The sequence below is a fragment of the Orcinus orca genome, chromosome 8 (assembly GCF_937001465.1).
Source record: "Orcinus orca chromosome 8, mOrcOrc1.1, whole genome shotgun sequence".
NCBI classification, from domain to species: Eukaryota; Metazoa; Chordata; class Mammalia; order Artiodactyla; family Delphinidae; genus Orcinus; species Orcinus orca.
Genome location: NC_064566.1, coordinates 65,653,922 through 65,679,346, shown reverse-complemented (window position 1 = coordinate 65,679,346; position 25,425 = coordinate 65,653,922). Strand labels below are relative to the sequence as shown.

General features: G+C 37.6%; 1 protein-coding gene across 1 annotated transcript in view; it reads right to left on the bottom strand.

Moving 5' to 3' along the window:
* Positions 1-17,157: 17,157 nt before the first annotated feature.
* Positions 17,158-25,425, bottom strand: part of TYR (tyrosinase) — a 111,045-nt gene continuing 102,777 nt past the window's right edge. Inside the window, exon 5 of the mRNA XM_004271880.1 lies at positions 17,158-17,794. Within this exon, the coding sequence (XP_004271928.1) occupies positions 17,568-17,794 (227 nt within the window). The 3' untranslated portion in view covers positions 17,158-17,567. The remainder of the gene's footprint in view (positions 17,795-25,425) is intronic.

The following is a 25,425-nucleotide window of genomic DNA, read 5'->3' as shown; positions in this document are numbered from 1 at the left end:
TGAGGAATCTGAGACCCAAATGGAGATGGAAGCTTGCTTCAAGTCATCCACTGAGTTTGTCACAGGGTGGAAACTGGAGTCCAGCTTTTCTAATCTCTGCTACTGAAAAGGACTTTCCCCCTCCCTGTGACATAAACATCTATAAGTCACAGCTGTTAGTTTGAACCTCCTATAAACTCTATTTAGTGCTATGTGGAAAATAAAGTATGAGTGTTAATTCCAGATTCAGATACAGAAAATAAGTCTTTTTCCCTATATATCTTCTGATTATAATTTGTTAGTCTTATATGTTTTGCATATTAGAACCTATTTCTAGATAATCACTTTTAAAATATGACAATTGTGATAAAGGGATTATATTCTCCAGAAGTCTGTAGTGGAGAAATATGTAATAGTATAGTTTCTAGGAAATGCTAATATTGTAATTTTAAATTGATTGATAGATAGAAGTCATAACCTCACCAGCTTTCTAACCACCCAGGGAAATGTTGATATTAAAACAAATGACTGTTGTTCGCTATTCACGTGACCATAACATGCTTCTTGTTCAGGAGAAGAAAGTCAACTTTTTGTAAACTCTTGAGACAAGAAATAAATGAAATCAAGCATAATGAGATCGACATTTACTTCAGCTACCACAGAACAATGAGAACTCGCCACTTCCTTCTGTCTAAATCGCCCCTCCATTACCCCAACTTCTTTATTTCATTCTGTAGTATTCTCAAAGGACAGAGTTGCAAAAGCTAGCTAGATGAGGTTCTGCAAAGAAAAGAAGCAGACTTCCAATACTTAGCAAAGAAAGGTCCATTAAGGGAAAAGAGAAAAAAGGCTGTGTGAATCACTTAAAATTAGCAGAGTTAAGCAAAGTTGTTTTAGAACACACACCAGTAATTCCTTTGAAGCAGATACACAGAATTTTTATTTTCTCCTATACAAAAGTTTGATATTCTTGCTTATAGAATCTGAAAATAGATTTTTTTTATTGTATTTTACACTGTTGCAAAATCCCCAATAATGTTAATGCGGTATCTTAATACTGAAATTTAAGAATCGGTAAGGGCAGGAAATGCCTCATAGGAGCAAAACTAGGAGGGAAAACAAGGGAGTCAGAGAAAGAGAAATTGTTTAACAGATCAGGACACGATTATGCTTTTTTCCATAACGTAGATGCTCAAATGTGGGCAAAACTAGCTATTACTCTGGTTTGGGAAAATGTCAAGAATGTAGTGTTTGTTTTTAGGAATCCTTTCACATTTTCATTGCTACTAGAATTTTAGCAGAAGCTTTACTTTTGATCAGAATTATATTTGGCTTCTATAAGAATTAGAGTTTGATGAGCTACTAGTGGACCTGGAGACAACCCCAATATTTAGGTGAAAACCAATACCACATAAATGCTCTAGTATATGAGGCAATAAAGAAGCGGAGGCTGCCATGCACTGCTGCCGCTACATACACTGCACATTGATGTTCTGTCATTGCAAGGTCATATTTCTCAGCAATTATCCTTCCACACAGGGAATGAAATCTTCCTAACAACGCAGACGCTGAGAAAGATATTCTCTGTGCTGTAGCATAACAGTGTATCTGTTCAGCTATATCAGCAGATTCATCTGAACCTAGTTATCATTTTAGGATGACTATATAATTCATTTTACTGGTGAGAAATATCCACAAGGCATAAAATGGGAGCCTTGCTTGCTCCACTGGCTAGGGAGAAAGCAGTTAAATCTTCCAGGGTATCCTCTCCAGCTGAGCCTTAAGGAATGCAAAATACCTTACCACACATGTGTTGGAATGTGACCTGGGTTGCACTCCATTCTCCATGATTAGATGTGCTACACAGTTTATTCTAGAAACTCCCAGGGACTATCCAGGTCAGGAAAATACCAGCTCTTGAGTCAGCTTGGCGTCTTTAATCACATAACTGGGTACCCACTAGGTACAATTACATCCGTATTTAAAGATGGCGATTATCTGCTTGCCAAATGGCGTTAGCAGGAAACTGTCTATGTGTTCTTCTCTTTTCATGAAAATTTAATTTAAATTCAGAGTTGGGAAACATAGAAAGCACTTTAAAAAGTGGAAATGATTGGCGGCAGTTCTTCCCGAGAGTGTGCCAGTTTCATCATTTTATTTATTCAGCTACCTCCAATGTGTGGAGTGAACAGGATCCTGGGTTAGAAATCAGAAGACTTGTAGCCTTTACCCCTGGAAAGTATTAGACCATGTGCATAAAAATAGGAATAGGAATAATATTTACCTCTGCTAAACTTACAGGGATGCAGTAGGGCAAGAATGTGGGAGAGAGGAGGAAAGGGTGATGAAGAAGGATACACTTCCTGAGCAAACCTTTCTTAATAGGTTTTTTGATAGCACAGTCAAAATAAAACACTGCTCCAAGAGAGTGAAAACACAGGCTTTTCTGAGTCACACTCCATTGTAACTGAAAGAATTAGTATTTGTATTTTCAGGGCAAGTAAAGAAGTACTCACAAGCAAACTGGCACCGCTATCTCCCTTGGTTCTTCTGACATTTCCATAAACAAAGTCACCTGTCTGTCCAGTACAACTGCCCTCTGAATTCCTCTTGACTATTTTTGGTCAGGCCCAATGTGGCTGGAGATAGCTGTATTGATCTATGACAGTTGAGCTAGCAATTGCTGGAGGGTGTTGTAAGTTACTTGCTTATTTAAGGTTTGATGGAGAGAAAAGCAGGTGTTTTTGAGACCTCCTACTGGATTAAAACCAAGGCCTTTATCTTAGAACTAGAAATAATTCTAAAAAAGAAAAAAGCACTGCATCATAGCTATTTTTTCCTAGATGGAAATAAATTAAATTTATCTTTTTCTTACTCTTAACAAAGATACTTTGTATCATATATTTTCATCAAAGCTTACACTATTTTATAGATATTTGTATTTAAATTATGAATGTGCATGTGTATGTGAGAGAGAATATTTTTATGATGGATTGAAGGAAAATCGCCTATATGAAAATTACATTCTGCAATGATGTGTAATGATACTTTCCATCTTTCATCAATAAGCATTCAATGGTGGCAGGTTCACAATTGGAGGATGCATAGCCCACTCATCACAATATGAGACACTCAGCATTCTAGGTGTGGCATTTTATTCTTGTTGGGCTAAATGGAAGTGTGAGTTTACGCGGTGCTGGGGAAGAAGCACTAACTCAGATTCAATATTTGTAAAGAATTGGAAAAAATACACTTACTTTTATATGTAATTGTATTGTTGTAAAGTTATGGTACGTTTGCAGAAAAACCTTCATTGTTTTGCTAAACAAATAAAGGTTGGATAAATATTCTTAAAATTCCTTTCATTGTAAACTAATTGCTCACCTTTGGCAGTAATAATCAAGAATTTTCCAGGATTTTGAGTGTGTTAGTATTGTTTTCATCCTAATGAAAGACCAAATGATCACACTAGTCTTACTTGTGAAGATATTAAACAAGTAATATTTAAGAAATGTTGCTTTGAAAAATTTTGAACGTGGTGTAGTAACAAGCTTGTCAACACTATTGTAACTTTCAGTTCAGCAGGATGTATAATTGGGAATTATGGAATTCTAATCTCTAAATTTACTATGCTGGGTTTGGGATTTGGATTTTATCTTTGGTTTCTTTGTTTTTTGGTATTATTCTCAAATCTCATAATTGTGCTTATCAAAACAGTGAAATATTTATACAATTTTAAGATGTCAAAACTATACATATTTCTCTTCATAAAAATTAATAAAATATAATATGTACATTATGAATTCTAAATGTTGAGTTTTCATAGTTGATCATTGCGGATTTCTATTTTACCTAAACATTGACTATACTGTAAATATTTACACCTATATAGAAACTTCTGCTTAAAGGATTTTGTTTATTTTTTCCAATATATCACCATCTCCCGTTTTTGAAATTTGTGCATTACACAAAATAAAGAATAATAACTCACAGGTATGTCTGACATTTACATAGGTGTAATATGAGCAGTTTGCTCTGTCTTCTTTTTTACACCTGTGTTCCAGTACCACCTGAAAACTAGCTGTGTGACTTCCCCATCAGAAAAATGCACACCAGAATTTTCTCTAAGATTTATTCCATTTTGTGTTTCTGTGTTGGCTGTGAACACAGAATTTATTCCATTTTAGAGTGGACAGAATGAGTAAAAATGCTTCAGTATACACAATCATGGTCACATTTAGATCCTAAGGTATGCATAATTGGAAAAACTTCTTGCATCAGCAGGATGAAAAGATATTTCCTTCGGAGTAAAAGACATTATGCTATCTGCATCTCTAAATGTATGCTCGATATTAAATTATTTTTCATTGTCTTCTTCTTTTTTTTTTTTTTTTTTTTTGCGGTACGCGGGCCTCTCACTGCTGTGGCCCCTCCCGTCGCGGAGCACAGTCTCCGGACGTGCAGGCTCAGCGGCCATGGCTCACGGGCGCAGCCGCTCCACGGCATGTGGGATCTTCCCGGACCGGGGCATGAACCCGTGTCCCCTGCATCAGCAGGCGGACTCTCAACCACTGCGCCACCAGGGAAGCCCCATTGTCTTCTTTAATCTAAAAGTCATTCATGGATCACATAGGATGCCACAGTGCTCTAATTTATAGAGCTTTTAGGAGTGGTGACTTGTTTGTAGGGTTTAAGCAGGTTACTTCACTACGTGGTACTGCATTTTTCTCTCAGTCAATTCCTACCACGTTACAATCCTTCAAGTGATTTATTTTCAGGGAATCTGCTTTCCTGAGGTGGTGTCTTGCCTCCTGTATTTCACCAAGCTGTCATGCGTACTGTAATGGGCATTCCAATAGGTCAAGTTCAAATGCATTTAAAAAGCAAAATTAGCAGTTATGTGCTTGCATTCCCCATGTGCATTATTTGCTTTGTGTCACAATGGGGTCACGAGTGCATGTTTTAATAGCATTAGTGTTGTAAAATTACTCATCAGCAGTGGCCAGTGGGGAAAGAACACAAAAGATAATTGGGAAAAAATATTTTGGGGTATGTGCAAATCAAAGAGACTTTGATGCAAACCTCAATTCTGAAGATTAAAAGTTCCTCTAAAATGCCTTCCCTTATTCATATTGATTACCTTGTTGTCAGGAATGTGCTTGCCAGAGCTCAAAAATATGAAAATGTGTGACAGTAAAAGTTTCTCATCGGACTTTTTATTAGGCAATGAAATATATAAGAAATCTTTTTAAGTGGCTTGTGTTGCAGAGGCCCTGTTTGCAGCTTGGTGATAAATATGTCATCAACCGGGAGATATAAGCAAATATCCAAACCTGGTTTTGCATTTCACATATGGACCCTAAGGTATTATGTAAAACATAATTTTTGACTTAGAGTGACTGTAAATTGTGACAGATTTCCAAGTTACCTTTTATGCATTTTGACAGCGTGATTTCTGAAATTAAATTCCAGGTTTGTTCTGACAAAAGACTTTGGTGGGAGGTTTTGTTTAGTAAACAAATTGAGACTTCAAGTTTTTAGAATAGCTCTCCATTTGCCTTGGGTTTCCTTTATGGTGGTGGTGAGAAATGGTTAATTATTTATTTAAATCTCTAGGAGGATACTTGGGGAAAAATACATTTGGTCTCCCAAAGTAGATGGAAATAATATGTCTAGTAATGTGCTACAACTGTGTAGGCTCTGTTAAGCTTTGTCTTTGGAGTAGTTGCCTGTACCCTTTAACCCTTATCTGTTAGTAACAGGAAGTGTGTCCCAAATTAGATTAGCTGGCAGACGAGCCATGGGAGCCACAGCCATACTCCGAAGTTGTACTGTGACTACAATTTCTCTCCTCAGTTGTTCAATATAATTCGTTTCCTCACCTGTTTCCTTTTTTAAAATTTATTTATTTTATTTATTTATTTTTGACTGTGCCTCACAGCATGTGGGATCTTAGTTCACCAACCAGGGATCGAACCTGTACCCCCTGCAATGGAAGCCCAGAGTCTTAACCACTGGACCATGAGGGAAGTCCCTCACCTGTTTCCTTGAACTCAGCTTTAACCTGGAACATGTATCAGGAATCCTGTATATATATTTTTTCCTGTTGATTCCTTAGCTCAGCTATAGACCAGAGAACCTTGAGGTCCTGTGCTATACTCAGCATAGCCTATTTGTGTGGGTCCTTAGATGAACCCAGACTCTGCTTGTCTGTTTCCCACTCAGCTCCTGAATTAATTTATTATCCTTGGTTCCGAGGTTTCCTTTGCCTCAGGGCTTAGGCAAATCATCCATGCACTGGCTCTGTTCGGTCACAGCCCTTCTGTGCCCTTGGTTGTTGTAGCTGCCCATCACATATCAATGTACTAAAGAAACAGGAGGCTTTATGGCAGGCTTTTTGGTAGTTAAATTACGGAAGTGATGCTTGCAGGTACAATTGAGTCCTGTTTTTTTTCTGGTAGTTCTGTTCTATGAAGACCACACACACACACACACACACACACACACACACACACACACTGAATTAGTGAATATTGAACCATTGCTCCCAATTAGGTTCTTGTGAGCCTCTGATCACAATATTTTTATCAAACAATCAATACATCACCTTGTTTATGTGTATTTCTGATTGAAGACACCTTATTTAATAGATATGGTTGATTCGTTAATGTTGAATTCACAGCCAACACCACTATAACTCATGCCTGAATGAAGCTTGTCTAACACATGTATATTCTCCAGAAGGTACATCATGGGTAGAGTGTGAAATCTTTATTGGCCAGCATTTATTAATAGTAGATATGGTTATTATGTGTAAAAAAATGTGCCACACACTTGTGTTCAGAAAATGTTAGACTACCAGGCCTGAGACTGTTATTTCTCTTAGGAAGTCCTTCTTGCAGTATTGGCCATCTGGGAACATAGATTCAGGAGCATTCCCACCACACTAACAGCTAAGAGTGGCTCAGTGTACCTAAACTTTTGTGCAAACAATGAGGTTTATACTGAACACCTGCTTTCCTTCTGAGAGTCTGGAATTTTGATGAGTGCTAGGCAGAGGGTGTCTATATGATCAACCCCCAATAAAACCTTGGACACCAAGTCTCTAGTGAGCTTCCTTGGTTCATAACATTTCCCAAAGTTTGTCACAACTTATTGCTGGAGGAATTATGTATGTCTTATATGATTCTGCTGGGAGAAAGTTCTTGGAAGCTTGTGCCTGGTTTCCTCTGGACTTCACCCCACACACCTTTTCCCTTTGCTGATTTTGCTTTGTATCCTTTTGATATAATAAATCTTAGCTGTGAGTACAGTTTTATGCTGAGTCTTGTGAGTCCTCCATAAGAATCACCAAACCTAAGTCATACTGGGCTCCCCTGACACAATCTGCATGACTTTTAGTACAGTTGGCCCTCTATCCACAGGTTTTGCATCTGAGGATTCAACCAAGGTTGAATCAAGGTTGGCTTAGACTCAAGGTTGGCTGAAACTGTGAATGCATATCCCGCAGATTTGGAGGGCTGACTGGGTCCATTGTTTTGTGTTATTATACATAAGGGACTTGAGCATCTGCAGATTTTGGTATCCATGGGGGCTCGTGGAACTAATCTCACAGGCAAACTGAGAGACCACTGCACCTGTTCTCTCACTGTTCTTTTATGTGTCTGGGAGGGAAGTGGATGCAGGACCTTATCCCATACTTTCAGCTCTCCCTTCCATTTCTTGTATTGCATTCATATGGCTGAGCCCTTAAAGCAGGTTGCTGTCTTCTTTGTTATGTCTCTTCTCTCTTTGATTTCTTTTCTGCATTTGACAGACCAAGGGCAGTAAGAGACCTGATTTGGACTCATCCTTTACTAACAGCTGAAAGTTCCATTTGGAAGTATTTCTTAAGCCTCATGCACCAACCTAGGTTTACCAGACAACCCCAGATTGGGGTTAGGCACTGGCCTAGTTACTAATACCATTTTATCTCCTCTTCTAATGCTGTGTATTGTATATACCTCTTATATAATATCAGACACACAAAAGTAAGGGGTACCTGATACAAAACAGGGGCAGGGCAGGATTCAAACATTCTTTGATTCCCTTTTTAAAGTACCATTAAAATACTACCCCAAACCCTAATATGCCTCATCCATTTCTCTCTTTTTGCTACTCTTCGTCAGCCTATCTGTTCCCATCTTTCCCTTGAGTGGATCACGGTGAATGTGGTCTGTGCTGGTAGAATTGACTGTTCTCTAAGATATTCCTTTTTCTCTTTGTTATCTTCCCTGCATTCTCCAGCCCATCACTTTTCATCAAATCTCACAATTCCAACCTTAACCTACAGAACAGGTTATATTCCCAAGAAAATGGCAAGGTTTTAAGAAACCTCTATTTACAAAAGCGGTAAGGAATTGCCGATGAGAAGGACACCAGTATTTCTGAGAAAAGCTCAGTGGCGTCTTTCTCTAAGTCAGGGCTAATTGTAGGAGATATAGTTTTAGAACTGGGATCACTGATTCCAGTGGGCATCATTGTATACTAACACTATATGGCAAAGAGTATGGGACAGTGGGCACATGACCATGGAATCCAATGGTTCACCACTAAGAAGATGATGGTTTGTCCATTTGATGGTAAATTAACAAATACGGCAGCTGTGGCTTGAGAATGTTTCAGAGTATGGAGGGCTCGGTCTTACCATGTGTGATGTCTTTTGCTGTGTCAACATGGCTATGACTATGATAAACTATAGTTCCCAGAATCTCCTTTCTAGTATGGACCAAAAGGAATATTCTCTCACAAGAATTGGAGGAAGCATTTTGTAGCATACATACATTTTCTCCAGTTATTCAGTCAAACATTAATCTAAGTGCTGTTGTGAAGGGATTTTGTAGGTATGATTAAAGTTTCTAATCAGTTAATTTTGTGTTAATCAAAAAGGAGATTATTCTCAGTGGACCTGACAATCAGTTTTAAAGCTTTTTAAACAGCGTTTTGGCCTTTGCTGAGTAAAGAAACTCCCCCTTGTAAATATGTTTCACTTCATGCTCTTGGAGTTCCAGTTTGTTTATCTTCCCTTCCTAACTGCTTGCCCTAAGGACTTCAGATTTATTTCATCAGCCTCCCATAGTTGTGTAAGACAATTCCTTATAATAAACAAGTAGATAGATAGATAGAAAGATGATAGATAGATAGATAGATATAGGTATACATATAGATATAGACATAGATATAGATATTCATCTTAGGTGTAGAGCTCCCTATAGGGTTGGCTGAGGACTCTATTGTATCACATTTTCTCTTACTTCCACACCCTGCTTCCCTTACTCCTTTAGCTGTGTTAATCCTGCAAGTACTTACTAGAAAATCTCCTGCATGAAAATTTCTGCCTAGTCTGTTTCTCAGAGAACCCCAACTAAGAATCCTCCAATATTCAGAGGTAGAAGAGTTGAACCTATAAGAGATGCTGAGAAGGAAAAGCTGGGGTGGGGAAGAAGGAAAACCACAAGGGGATTATCTCCCAAAAACCACAAGAAAAGTGTTAACGAAGAAAGCAGTAAGAAGTTTATGATGGTACCCAAGGATCAAGTGAATGCATCACAAAATGTCCTCTGATTTGGCAACATAGAGATGATTAGTGATCTTGGTAAGAAAAGTTTCATGGAGAGGTGGGGACAGAAAACAGATTGGGGTAGGTTGAGTAGCATGTAGGAGACAAAGAGGTAACAAACACAAATTTAAAACAGTTAAGAAACATAAAGAAGAAATAGGGCAAAAGCTGTGTGGAAATGATATCGGTGGAGAACAATTTTCTTTTTAAGATGAGCATGTCTAAATGTTGAAGTGGTAAGGATCCTACAGAGTGGGAAGAGCTGAAGACACAGGAAAGGATGAGGAAAACTCATGAAGTAAAGGTCCCAGGAAGTTCAGAAGGGTTGGGATCCCAAGATTACAGAGAGATGGGACAGGAAGGACATGTACATGGAGACAGCAGGTAATAAAAATATGAGGAAAACTGAAATATAGGACTTTTATAGAGTCTCTGGCAGAAAAATAGATTTCCTATTTCACAGTTTCATAGACATTATTCACAAAATTCAATATTGCAACCTTATCAATAGTTCCTAATCCACCTATGTATGTATATGTTTATATACATATACCTGCACCTGCATGTATATATTATATATATATCTGCATCTGTAACTATAGCTGTATCTATAGCTATATCTATATTTCTATCTGTACCAAAGCAGTTTATACCTTAATAAACCGGCAAAACAGTGGAATAAAAAGAACACTAATGGGGCTTCCCTGGTGGCACAGTGGTTGAGAGTCTGCCTGCCGATGCAGGGGACATGGGTTCGTGACCCGGTCCGGGAGGATCCCACATGCCGCGGGGCGGCTGGACCCGTGAGCCATGGCCGCTGAGCCTGCATGTCCGGAGCCTGTGCTCTGCAACGGGAGAGGCCACAACAGTGAGAGGCCCCAGTACCGCAAAAAAAAAAAAAAAGAACACTAATGAACTATTGTTGTCACAATTGTTAAGGTGGAATTCTTTCTTGGTTTTATAATTACCTTTATCTCTCTTCAGCTACTCTGAATTTCTTGATTTAGTTTAAGACCAGGGGGCAGCAAACCTTTTCAATAAAGGGCCAGATAGTAAATGTTGTAGGTTTTATGGGCCATATAGTTTCTGTTGCAACTACTCAATTCTACCATTATATCATAAAAACAGCCATAAACAGCATGTAACATAAATGAACGAGTGCAGCTGTGTTCCAATAATACTTCACATACAAAAACAGGTGGCAGGCAGGATTTAGGCCATGGGCCATAATTTGTCCACACTTGCTTTTATCCATGCCATAATTTTGTTGAGATTATCAATCACCTCATCTCATGCGTGAACTTGATGAATTCAAATCAATGATCAGTTTATCTTTGAAATCTTCTATACCTCCCGTGATCATATTAGCTGTACCTCTATGGTATTATTATAGTATTCCTAAAGTACCTACAATATTCCTTTGTGATAATACTTGTTATGCAATAATTTGTTTAGGTATTTTACTCTGATTTCACTGAGAATGGAGATCAAATCTTATTAACCTTCATATCCCCAGCACAGTACCAACACAGAGCGGAAGTCCTACAAATATTTGTTCATTGAATAAATGAACAAAGTATGAATCATTACTGTCCAACTCAAAGAGAACTCTTTCCTGCTAGGGCAGTTGGCCTAACATGTTTATTAGATTCAAGTTCGGTACCACGTTCACAGGTGGTTTAATAGCCAGCTTTTGTTTGTGAACTGTGAGCCTGTTACTGGCATGATTTGTATTTCTATGTCTCAAGTGTTTCTCTGTCTTAAATGTATTGATATACACTTGTATTTATCGTGATATCATTTCATTAAATAGGTATGTTATATTAATATTCATGATTATGCAAAACAATTTTGCACAAACAAAATGTATGATTATATTTCATCTCTCTTTTTTTAAGGCAGTTGTGCTAAGTTAACGTGCTCTATGAGAGTTTATTAACTCACACTTGCTGAATACTTACGTACTATTGTAAATGCTTTGTTTATTCCTCCGACTATGTTGAGGAAAATACTATTACCTACATTTTTTTTTTTTTTTTTGCGGTACGCGGGCCTCTCACTGTTGTGGCCTCTCCCGTTGCGGAGCACAGGCTTCGTACACGCAGGCTCAGCGGCCATGGCTCACGGGCCCAGCCGCTCTGCGGTATGTGGGATCTTCCTGGACCGGGGCACGAACCCGTGTCCCCTGCATCGGCAGGCGGACTCTCAACCACTGCACCACCAGGGAAGCCTCTATTACCTACATTTTAAAGACGCAAAAACTGATGAACAGAGAGGTAAGATAATTCACACAAGGTCATACAGCTAATGAGAGATTGAGCCAGGAATCAAATTCATAGAGTCTGACTTCAGATCCCACATATGTTAAAGGTTTTCTCATATCTTTAATGTACTGAATATCACAGTCTGTGGCATGTTAATCACACAGGAAGAGCAATTTATCAGCTGGCCAATTCTTACTACTTTTTAGGTCAGTACTATAGGCAGAATGATGCTCTTTCCCATCTCCCCTCCAAATATCCCTACCCTAGTCTCCAGAACCTGTGAATATGTTATAATACGTATATGGCAAAAGGGGCTTTTCAGATATGATTAAAGGTAAGAACCTTGGGATGGAGGCTCTAGGAGTACCAGGTAGGCCCAAACTAATTACATGAATGCTTAAAAGCGGAAAACTTTTCCTTGCTGCAGTCAGTCAGAGAAAGAGGTGACAACGGACTAATGATCAGAGTGATACAACCTTATCTGGCTTTGAAGATGGAAGAAGGCCATGTGACAAGGAATGTAGGTGGTTTCTAGAAGCTGAAAAAGGCAAGGAAATGAATTATTTCCTGGAGTCTCCACAAAGAACATAGCCTCACTGCCACTTTGATTTCAGCCATTTGAGACCCATATCAGATTTCTGGTCTACTGAATTACAAGATAACGGTTTGTAGTGATTTAAGCCACTGTGTTTGTGGTAATTTATTGCAGTAGCAAGAGAAATTCTATATAGTCAGCAACAAAGTTCTCTCCAGTATCAGAGAGAAGAGAAAAATGTTCATTCTTTCTGTATTTTCTCGCTGTCTCCCTTTCTCTCTCTCCACACACATACACACTCACACAGACACATCTACTGTTCATAATTCCTCTGGCAAGAGTAAAAGTGACATGGTCCAGTAATGAAGACGGACCATATCCCAGGCAGAATGCAGTACTTTCTCAAAAAGCACTAAAAATAAATGGTGCAAACTTAACTTGGGCTTGGTCTTCAGGGCCTATCCAGCCTTCCCTACCCCTGTCTCATGATCTCCTGTCCATCCTAATAGCTGACACTGACTCTGCTTTGATCAGACTATTTTGATGCCTGTGCTTATTTTTCCAAGTGTGGATTTCTGGTTTTGCTGTTTTTATTCCTGTATGATTCTCAAAGGTACTCACACGCTTCTACCTAGACAAGATGTACACATATCTTATTTGAGAACCAAGTTACATGTGTGTTTTTCCCTGTCTTTCTGAAATGGCTTCAGTCTGTATTTTCTTCTAATTTTAATAAGACAAAATGCTCATTACATAGATGTTATAATTTGAAAAAGATAGATTTATGAAAAGAAGCAATACGTGAAGTGGCAAGTAGGGTCTTCAGTTCCTCTCAAAGAGACTTGCAACTCCTCTTCCTTCTTCTAAGTTCTTCACCTTTTCATTTTCTTCTTCATTCCTTTTGATCTTTTATTGTTAGGCTCCATCTCTTTGCATTCTTTAATCTATGCAACCCTTTTCTAAAGCACCATGGCAGTTCATTACTAAAGCCATGAAAGTCTGCATATGCTTTGACCAGAGATTCTACTCCTAGAAAATAATTTAAGTAAAGTCAGATGCCAAATGCACCAGGATTTTCATTACAGCACTAACCATAATTTAAAAAGTAGATGAGGGCTTCCCTGGTGGCGCAGTGGTTGAGAGTCCGCCTGCCGTTGCAGGGGACACGGGTTCATGCCCCGGTCCGGGAAGATCCCACATGCTGCGGAGCTGCTGGGCCCGCGAGCCGTGGCCGCTGAGTCTGCGCGTCCGGAGCCTGTGCTCCTCAACGGGAGAGGCCACAACAGTGAGAGGCCCATGTACCACAAGAAAAAAAGAGTAGATGAAACCTGAATATTCAGTAACAGGGAACTGGTAAATTATGACATATCAACATAATTGAACAACAAACAATGAAATTTATAATCATGAAGAAGAACTGGATTCAAATCCCAGCTAAATTATCTAAACTACTGAGCAGACACGTAAACAGGGAAGGTGCGTCTCCTATTTAAGCCACAGTCTCCTTATTTGAAAGCGTGAATAATACTTATTCTCATATTGATAACATGAAGATGAAATGAATTAACATATATGATGTGTTTAGCACAGTTCTTGGAACATCATAACCACTCACTGCATTTAACATCTTTGTTATTTATTTTTAAATAAGAAATTAGAAATCACCATAATAATGCATACAAGACTTGGTAGATTAACATGTAGTTACAAGAATAATTTCTTACACTGCTATTAAGAAAAGAACTCATAAAACAATTAGATAAACATGGGCTATATAAAGTTTTAATAAGGCTTTTATTTAAAAGAACATACTTAAAATATTTCTATATGGTTTTAAATAGCTGAAGGATTTGAAAGCCCTTAAGGCCTCCAGTGGATGCCAAAGGCAATTTTATATTCATTATGTTGTACAAACGGGCAAATGCTTTTGAAAATAAGCAGCACAAAGTTAAAAAAAAAAAAAAACTCTTTTTACTTGCATTTTAGCAGCTCTCAGAAGGAGTCTAATCAGAGGGCGAGTAGACCTTTGTTCTACTGACATGCCCCCCAAATAGCACAAGTTTACAATAGGTGACCCCAATGAGGTCTTTTTTTATGATGACAAAGAAAACTCTTCCTACAAATCAAAGCCCATATAAACAAGGAAAAGCCTATTTAAACACATTCACAGTCAACGCCAGTTGTCAGCCTGCTAGAGACACTGGTTGAAATGACTTATACCCATCGCATATTTATTTCTACAGATGGAGAATTATATATTTGACTTGTTGGAAAGGTTGGGTACTCAAAATACTCTTTTTTTAAAAAAAGTAAAACACAGAAAGAGGAACAAAAAGAGTGGCAGCTGCTTATTTCTTTCTCTGTAACAAAATGTGACATATAATGTAGCAATGGAAAAAGAGCAGAGCTCAAATGAAGCAATTCATAAAATGCACATAGAAAACAATGCCACAGAATATACTGTTGATTAGAATTTAATGAAACTTCAAGTATCTTGAAATATGTCATGTCATTTGGGTACCTTATTGAGAAAACCACAGAATGAATGTGGTGGTGGTTTTATCAGAGATGTTGCTGCTACTCAAGTAGATAACTTGAGCCTCTAGAGAAACAAAATGATATTCTATGTTGAAGCTCAGTGATAAAGGAGGGAATTGCCTTGTGATAAGGAAGAGAATGACTTTATACAGATCCCTGTCAGTAACAATGAAAATTCCCTGGGTAGACTTTTATTCTAGATGCTTTGTAAAAAATGATTTAAATACCACCTGGTTGGGCTTCCCTGGTGATGCAGTGGTTGAGAGTCCGCCTGCCGATGCAGGGGACACGGGTTCGTGCCCCAGTCCGGGAGGATCCCACATGCCGTGGAGCGGCTGGGCCCGTGAGCCATGGCCGCTGAGCCTGCGCGTCCAGAGCCTGTGCTCCGCAATGGGAGAGGCCACAAAAGTGAGAGGCCCGCGTACCGCAAAAAACAAACAAACAAACAAAAAATACCACCTGGTCTGAAATTTTGCCTTCAGATCAAACCTAGCTAAGTAATTATTTTGTGTTCTGAGGTCAGACTGAAGGCAACCACAATTGTTATTACTGCTTCTCCAGAATCTTCTTCAGGCCTTATCCAAATTTCTTTTCCTACTCCTTGCTCTCAGTTTTACTAGTTGCTATTCTCAACTAAATTGAATCCAGTTTTCAAATGTCATTGTTAATTTATTTTAAATCTTGTATTTCTGGTTATGTACCAAGTGGAGGATATAAGCCCTAGTATTTGCCCTCTAATCCCACAGACCTCCTCTGTGTCAATAAATATGCTGCTACCCACCCCTTGCCCGACTTTTCTCCTCTAGGCATCAGAAATTAGATAAGCCAGCAAATGTTGACTGACAACTAAAGAGAGTTAGAAAATGAAAATTGCTCTATAACTGAATTTCTTACCTATTAGTAATCTCTGAGAGTGGATGGCATTACTTCAACAAGAATGGTAACTTTTTATTTATTCTAGATGAAAATTATCCAAAATCATTTGACCAATGTTTATAATAAGATGATTTTTGCTTTCCTCTTAATTTCTAAATGTATTCATAAACAGTCTGACTCCTACACTGCAGGCCTTATAGGAATTATAAGATATTTTAATAAAAAAGTACCATACAGGTTGGTGGGTCTCCTTTTAAATATCATCCCAGAGATGTAGAGGTTTAGGTGTCAGGCCCAGGCAGGTTTCTGGGAGCTAGAATTGGACAAGTCTGTCTTAAAAGCATGGCCATCTTGAGAAAGTGAAAAGACAGTGTTTAGGGATGAGGCTGGAAATATAATTCAAGTAGTCAAACTGAGATACATCTTTGAAAATGCTGAGCAGATACATACAAACTAAACATAAGGGAACTAAAGAGACTGGGGATACCAGGACAGAGTGATTGAGTTTGGATGAGAGAGTGAGAGTTGGAATGTGGTGAAACACACTGAAATACTGTGGCAGAATCACAGGAACTTTTCACAGAGCATGTTTGGCCTCGCTTCTGAATGGGGAGTTGTTGGGAGCCCTGAGCCAAGAATGACTATAGACTCAATACTTAAATTCTCTTTATAGAATTCAAGTCAAATTAGCCATCCAACCTCTATGTGAAGAATTCTAGAGTCAACCACTTATTATTTTCCAAGAATGTCCAGTTTGGTTTTGGAAAGCTCTGAATATTGGACAGTTTTTCCTTTTATTACACCAAAATGGGTCCTCTATAAATTGCACCCACTGGTGCTAGTCTTTTATGCTCTACATAGTGATAATACAAATGGAATGTCAATTGGACTATTTTTAGAAATTCAACTGGACCTAAAATTTCAAGTAACAAGATTATCTAGACTTTCTAATTTAAGGTCTTAATAGCCAGGAAAAATAGTGATAAGTTATTTTACTAGAACTGCAGACAGGCTGATATTCACATAATTGTTCTCTACCATGAAATGTTTTATAGCATTTTAAACATTCTCTAATAAAGTTCTTCTTAGAAGATAAAAAAAAGCTCTATAATGAGATTATTATCATCTTCATCAACATAATTCATGAGCACATCTTAAGACAGGTACTTAGCCAGATTCTTTTCAGGCGAAGGGCCCTTGATTTCAGTGGCCTTAAAATGTAGTCAGAACTATGGCAGGAAAGAGTTGAAGATTGTTTTCTACTTGAAGTCCATAACATATTTTGGAGCAGGAATGTAAAATATAAGGGAAACATGCTTTCTTAGGAAAATTAAAATGTATTTCTCGAGCTCAAAGGAGTCAATTAGTGTAAATTCGTTACTATTTTATTAAAATCAAAGAAAGGGGATAATAAAAGAAACATGTCGTTAAACAATCAGGAGGAAAATGATCACAATTGTTGTCATATTTTATAAGAGTACTTTCATTCAGATATGACTAGCAGACTAGCACCTCCATTACCAAATGGCATCTTTTCCTTGGAAATATGGGCTTGAGGAAAACTATTAAGGGAATAATCAAAATATAGCAAAGCAAGCACAGGTGGCTTCTACCTGAGTTGGACGAGGGGTATATTTTGTATTAAGATAACAATTCTAATAATGATCTTCATAGACACACGCCAAGGATTTCTTCTGGGACAACCCCTAGGGACTTTAACATCATTTAATTTAGAGTGAGGTCAGGTTTCTTGGCCCAACTCTATTGCTTAAGCCTTTTATAAATGGCTCTGATACAACAAGCTGTGGTAGTCCTCCTTGTCCATAAGGAGTGGCTGCTTTTCTTCAGGAAGCTGCTTTCTCTTTCGATGACACAACAGGCTAGTGAGTCCTCCCAGCACAGCAGTGAGGACAGACCCTACCATGGCTGCCCCAATGAGCCATGGCCAGATCTGACTTGCTTGTTCTAAGTAGGGTTTAATGTAATCTTGAAAACTGTCTGGTCCTGAAATAGAAAGACATCCCAATGTTTTTACTATCATCATCATCATCATCATCATCATCCTTGCATAGTACTTTGGAGTCAGATGCTTGGGTTTGAATGCCAGCTCTGCTACTTACTAGCTATAAGATCTTGGGAAAGTTACACCTAATACTCCTAAGCTTCAGGTTCTTCATCAGGAAAATAGGAAAACAATACCACCTTGTTGGGATGTTTTAAACTTCATAGATATTATCTGATTTGTAAATTGTACAGTGCCTGCCCCCAACTCAGCTACTGTTACTCTTTTAGTTATTTATTCTCTTACTTGACTCCATATTTCTAAATAATAGGCAAATATTACTACTTCTTAATTCGTCAAGTTTATCTCTGGAGTTCCTCAGGTATAAACAATGATTTGAGCTCTCTTACAGTTTCCCTTTTCTTTCCTCCATATTTTCAGCATAATAAACCATGATCTGGGGTCAAATCCACATCTCGGATTTCCATTATTTTTAATATTTAAATATTATTCACAATTGAACCAAATATTATTCTATGATTACCTTTCCTTTCTTACATTATTTTCCACTTGGAGTTAATAATTTATTATATCTATTTGCTTGATTTTAAAGTTCCCATCACTATTTACAAGACACTCTAAGATACTCTATATCCATTTTGTGATACAAAGGAAAGAAGAGAGTGAATCCTGGGCTTACCTAGTAGCAAATTATGGCTATGTGACTTAAGTCTTGAGCAAAAGTAATACATGTAACTTTGGGGCAGTTCCCTTAAAAAGAAAAGGTATGCCTTCTCCTTTTCCCTTTTCCCCTTTCAACTAATGCAGATAGTATGTTGGTGAGCCACCATAGATCATGTGATCAAGGGTAAACCCTAGGTCTTATAGAACTACAAGAAACAAGCAGCTCTGGTCCCTGAAATTATGGAGCTTGTATTTGACAACATACCAAGACTGCCATTTGAGCAATAAATTAACTTATTTAGACCATGGATATTTGAGCCTATATCTACTCCCCATCCCTACCTTCCCCCTGTTGCTGATGTGGGAACTATAACATTTTTTTAATGACTTATTTTCTTGGCTACTGTTGATTAGTTCATAGTGAACCACTGACTCAAGTTGGGCCAGTCAGAATCATTACTCAGAATTCACTGTGCTGGAATTAAGAGTCAGATGACTCAGGAGCTGATAACAGTCTTAGAGCTAGAGAGGGGGTAGGGAGCGGGGAAGAGAGAGAGGGGGAGAATGAATCTTTAGGGAGCTTAGTTTGCTGGTTCCTGCTGTTCCTCAGTCTCAGCTGCATCTTTGTCTTTCTTACATTTCAAACGTTCATTCCTTCCTTGGATTTTGTAAACCAATAAATTATCTTTTTATCTTATCTTGTTTCTATGGAGTTTCTGCCTTTTGCACTTCAAAAAGTCCTAATTATTTTTAAAGTTCGTTAGATTCCTACAACAATAAAAGATAAAGTACCTTAGGATATTCTGAAATTACTGTTATACGTAAGCTTCATATATCATAAAAATTAGATCAACAATATAAAAAGAAAATTAATATTTATTTAATATAATATCTTGGAAAGAATGGGTAGCAACATGAAGTGAAATGTAAAGTGGGAGTCTCATTGATCGCCATAAACTCAAGCACTGAAAACAGTTAAAGCAGGAGAATTTGTCAAAAATTAATTTTATATTAAATTCCAATCTTCATTCAAAGAAGATAACACTGGCGCTTCCCTGGCTTAAGTGAGGCTACAGGGCTCAAACCCCATTTCTCCTGTTACTTTCTCCTTTTTTGTCCTTGGTACTGTCCTTTTACCAGCTGTCACTAAGATACCTCTAAAATTCTTAGAATCCATTAAGCATAATTTGAAACAATTGAGCAGATTTAGGTTTCTCTTCATCAGGAGGGGACAATAAGTTGCAAAGAACTAACATTATAAAATAAATTATAATAAAAAGATTCATAACTTTGGATTAATATTAATTTAAATCTAAGAAATGAAAGCTAACAAAGCTAAAATAAAGAAATTAAAAATGTGAAAATTATTTTCATCAAACATAAAGGTTACCATTCTAACACATTTAAAAGTTAATTTGAAAATGAAATTACAAATGTTTAGTTTGCATTGCTATTAGTCACTTCAATATATAGTGCATTTTAAATGTCTCACAAAATGCAGATTACATAGAGGTTACATAATATGTATGATTTCTTTATTGCTTAAGGCTCAGCTCAAATTCTTTCACAATTTTAAAACACTATTTCTTTGTCTGTCCTTCTGCTCTCGTTTCTCTTATTATTTCTCTACTTCAGTTCATTTCAAGTTGTCTTAAATTTTACTGTCACCAATGGACTGTCTTCTTTGAAACACTCTGTATTTCTCAATGTCTTCAACCTGAAATTTAGACTTGTCTTCCTCAGTTATTTGCTTTTGAGCCTCAATGGTGTATCTTTAAATTATTTCTTAATGTCAAAAGTTTTCTATTTTTTTACCTACTTAAAATTCCATTTTTTTGGTTACCTATTCTCTTCAGAATAATCATAGAGTCTTCTATTTGTTTGGTGCTCTGTCATTTCCAAAGCGCATCCATATGCCCATTTATCCACATGACAAACACATGAGGTAGTTAGGAATCATTATCCTAATTTAACCAATTCAAAATCTGTAACTTAGAAAGTTTGCCTGTAATATTTAAACCCTGCAATGTATGTATAACCTTGGAATGATGTCCTTCACATAAAAAGTAATTTATAACTGTTATCGATTCTTCTTACTCCATAGTAATTCCATCAATATTTCAACTGAACCAGCTTCCAGTAAGAGTTTTTCTCTCTCACACCTGCTTTGAACACTGATTCTGCTCAGCTCTCTCTTCTGGATTCCAAGACTCTTTTCTTTTACTGCTCCTTTGTGACACTTGGCACAGTTGTTTACATGTTGTAATTATTTATATGTATGTCTTAATTTTCAGGCTTCATCATGAACCCTTGAGAGCAAGTAGTATGTCTTATTTATCTTTCATTCTTCTATTCATTCATTTATTCATTCATACAGCAATGTTTACTGAGACACAATAAATGTCAGGTGGTGGTCCAGGAACTGCATGTGAAAGGCTGAGTAAGCAGAGCTCCTGGACTGAAGGAAATAATAACTGGAAGAGGAGACTGACAAGTAAACAAATTATTTTAAGAGCAATGCTGTTCCAATGCAAGTATATAAAAGATACAATGGGATAATGGGGAAAACACCTCCTATAACTGCCTGAGGAGTCAGAGGAGGCATCCCAGGAGACTATCCCACTGAGTAGAAGAATAAATTAGGACTTGAGTGTAGGATGCTGATGGCAAGCCATCCTAGGCAGAAGGAACAGTATGCACCTGTGTATACACATAGGGAAGCACTAGTGAACAAGTCCTCATCAAACCCCATGTGCAGAATGAGACCCTCCAGTTACTGTGAACATGCCTCCTCCTCTCGTTTTTAAAATCAAATGTCCAGGTCTTTTGGAATATATTGGAAGAAGGAAGCTCTTCACAAAGTAACACCAGACAAAAGGCAGGATTACATTTGCCAACAGCATCAAGGACTCAACCCTTCATTGCCAAAGGTTTTTGGTCTCACCTTTCAATCAGTCATGCATGCAACAAAATCCCCTGCTACTCAATTTTGAAAAACATCACTAAATTCAATTATAAGAGAAAATGTTTGACTAAAGCAAGAAGACATCAGCTGCCTTTTACGGAAAATAATTAAGTAATTATAAACGTGAGTGCCTAAATGATGAATAATTAACTGCCTGAACTAAATTATATCAAGAAATTTTAGAGAATTTTTTAGTAAGCTTAAAGTTTAGCTTACTCTATTCTGGCATTGTGTCTCAGTAAACATTGCTGTATGAATGAATAAATGAATGACAAGAAGAATGAAATATAAATTTTAAACTCCTTGAAAGTACAACAGAATAATGCATAAAATAGAAAATGAGCAATTGCTGTTGCTTATTTTAAAGCAAAACTTCTCTAAACTTAGTGGCATAAGCTCACAGCTATATGAAAAGGACTCTAAATAGATAAAACATTTGGACTCAATTTTATTTAAAAAAATTTAACTATAAATAAATAATAAATACCTTTAATCCCCTAATGTGACTCTTTGAGCCTTCTTTCCCTTTTCTCCGCCAGTGGTTTTTGTTGCCTTTTCAGTAAAAAGTACCCATTTGGGACACTAGGGAAGGGACAACGAGGTGGAACATTTGTGTACAAGGCAAGTATAAAGAGAACCCTCTCTTCTGTGGAGTCATGGAGAGAGAATTCATTTGGGATTCTATATTTGCCACTTACGAGCTTTGTGACTTAGAACTTGTCACTTTATCTTTCTGTTCTCAATCTACTTACCTATAAAACAGAATAAAATCACTACTAGGCAAGATTGTAAAGATCGGCAAAGATAACAATTTATATGCTGACGTCTCTCACATTAGTATCTGCAGGCAGAATCTTTTCTGAGGCTCAAGGCTATCCAACTGCCTCAGAGATATATTTATCCTGATGTGCCATTCACCCCATTTCACTGTGTAACAGATACCACCATGAGATTCACTCCATGTCTGGCCCTGCTCCTACTGTTTCTATCTCAATGAATTCAATCACCATTCATCATCTGCACAGGCCAGAAAGCTTAAGGGCAACTCTAATATCTCCTTCTTTCACACCTATTATATGTAATCATTTTCCAAGTTCCATACATTTTGTTTTCAAAATAATATCAATTTTTTTTGTCCTTTCTGCCTTGCCTCTTACCACCACTGCAATTCCAACTTCCTTCGCCTCTCCCCTGGATACTCGTAACAGCATGTTCACTGGCCTCCCCGAATGCGCTTTGCAACTGACACAAAACTTGCACCTTTTTGGATTTTATATGAATATAATCATCAGTATATATTCTATGATGTCTGGTTTCTTTGGCTCAACATTATGTCTTTAACATAGAGGACAGACTTGTGGTTGCCAAGGGGGAAGCGGGGGAGGTGGGGGAGGGATGGATTGGGAGTTTGGGATAAGCAGACGCAAACTATTATATATAGAATGGATAAACAACAAGGTCCTGCTGTATAGCACAGGGAACTCTATTCAATATCCTGTGATAAACCATAGTGGAAAAGAATATGAAAAGGAATGTATATATATGTATAACTGAATCACTTTGCTGTACAGCAGAAATTAACACAACATTGTAAATCAACTATATTTCAATAAAATAAAATTGAAAAAAAAAAAACTTCCTACAAGCTGCAGCAAATGTAATCTTACGAAAACTCAAATTTGATCCTGATTTGTTTAAAATTCATGAATGGCTCTGTTATCCTAGCAATATGGCCAAAATTCATAATCAAAACCTCCTTTTCAACTAATTAATTCTTCCTGTTACTGATATTCTCTGAAATGTCACTTCATTGACCCCTAGAGATATGCACATCTCTAAACAAACAAGTCATTAGGTAAGTAGTGGTTTAAGGTCTTTCTCTTTCATTAGGATGTAAGCACTGTGAAGAAGGAGATTACATTGTTTACCACTGTATCCACAGTATCTAAAAGAATGCCTTGAACAAGGTAGTTACTAAACATATGTATGCAGAAAGAATAAATAAACCAATAAAATCACCTAGAAAATATCTAGTGCAATAGAAGACTTGAAATACGTTAAAAATATCTAAAAATGCAAATCAAAACTACAATGAGGTATCACCTCACACCAGTCAGAATGGCCATCTTCAAAAAATCTACAAACAATAAATGCTGGAGAGGGTGTGGAGAAAAGGGAACCCTCTTGCACTGTTGGTGGGAATATAAATTGATACAGCCACTATGGAGAACAGTGTGGAGGTTCCTTAAAAAACTAAAAATAGAACTACCATATGACCCAGCAATCCCACTACTGGGCATATACCCTGAGAAAACAATAATTCAAAAAGAGTCATGTACCACAATGTTCATTGCAGCTCTATTTACAATAGCCAGGACATGGAAACAACCTAAGTGTCCGTTGACAGATGAATGGATAGAGAAGATGTGGCACATATATACAATGGAATATTACTCAGCCATCAAAAGAAACAAAGTTGAGTTATTTGTAGTGAGGTGGATGGACCTAGAGACTGTCATACAGAGTGAAGTACGTCAGAAAGAGAAAAATAAATACTATATGCTAACACATATATATGGAATCTTAAGAAAAAAAAAAGGTTCTGAAGAACCTAGGGGCAGGACAGGAATAAAGATGCAGATGTAGAGAATGGACTTGAGGACACGGGGAGGGGGAAGGGTAGGCTGGGGTGAAGTGAGAGAGTGGCATGGACTTATATATACTACCAAATGTAAACTAGATAGCTAGTGGGAAGCAGCCGCATAGCACAGGGAGATCAGCTCTGTGCTTTGTGACCACTCAGAGGGGTGGGGTAGGGAGGGTGGGAGGGAGACGCAAGAGGGAAGAGATATGGGGATATATGTATATGTATGGCTGATTCACTTTGTTATAAAGCAGAAACTAACACACCATTGTAAAGCAATTATACTCCAATAAAGATGTTAAATTTTTTTTTTTAATCTAGAAATGACCTGAGTGTTAAGAAGTGTGACATTTTTCTAGCAAGCTTTACTTATATGTATTGGTTAAGAGACACCATCCCTCATGATAAATATCACTTGCATTCAAGTGAATTCATTGGTTTAGCCCCATACCAGATACCATTTGGAGAAGACTGGAGAAGCTTGCAAGGTATCAGTTCTGATTTTGTAGGGCTCACAGCCAAGGTAGCGGGGGAAAGATTCATATGTAGAAAAATTACCATGTAACTCTATTAAAGGAGTGATTAAACATGACTCTGTATATGTATACAATGATTTCATATCTGAGAGTGTGACAAATGGATATGGAGCAGAATTTAGCCAGAGAGAATCGTGTAATAAAAGCAAGAGCCCGTGAAAGAGTCTGTTATGTTCTGAAAATGGAAATTCTAAAATCCTGGTGGTGACTCTTTGAAAAACCATTACCAATATTCTCCTTTCTTTATGTACTGTGGGTGTTTTTAGAAGGAGGGAAAAACACTTTACTTGAGACTGCCCCTCTTTTTGACTCACTGGGAGCCCCTTCCCTTACCATACCTCCACCCTCTGCAAAATCCTCTGTGCTTAGTGATCTCCAGGTTTTCAAAGAACTCATCTCCTCTACCAGCCATTTTAGTATTCCTTCCACTGGCTATGGTCTTCAGATAAAGCAAAACAGGTATCGAACCCAAATCTGTCCAACTAATGGTTCCCCCAAGGGCAGGAAAAGGTTGATAAAATACAGTTTCTCCTGTTGGCCTTAAAATGTGGTTCTGCTATGCCACATACTAGCTAGATGGCCCAGGACAAGTTATTTATATTCTTTAAGCCTCTGTTTTCTCAGCTATGATCAGGAAAAAGAAATAATAGTGCTTACTTCACAGGGTAATTATGAAAATTAAAGGAAATAATGCACACAGCATACCCAGAAGAGTTCCAGGCACATTAAAAGATCCATAATATATTAGCTATTATGAAATAACTCAATTTGTCTCCTCAGTGTAATTTTTCATTGCTCATACTA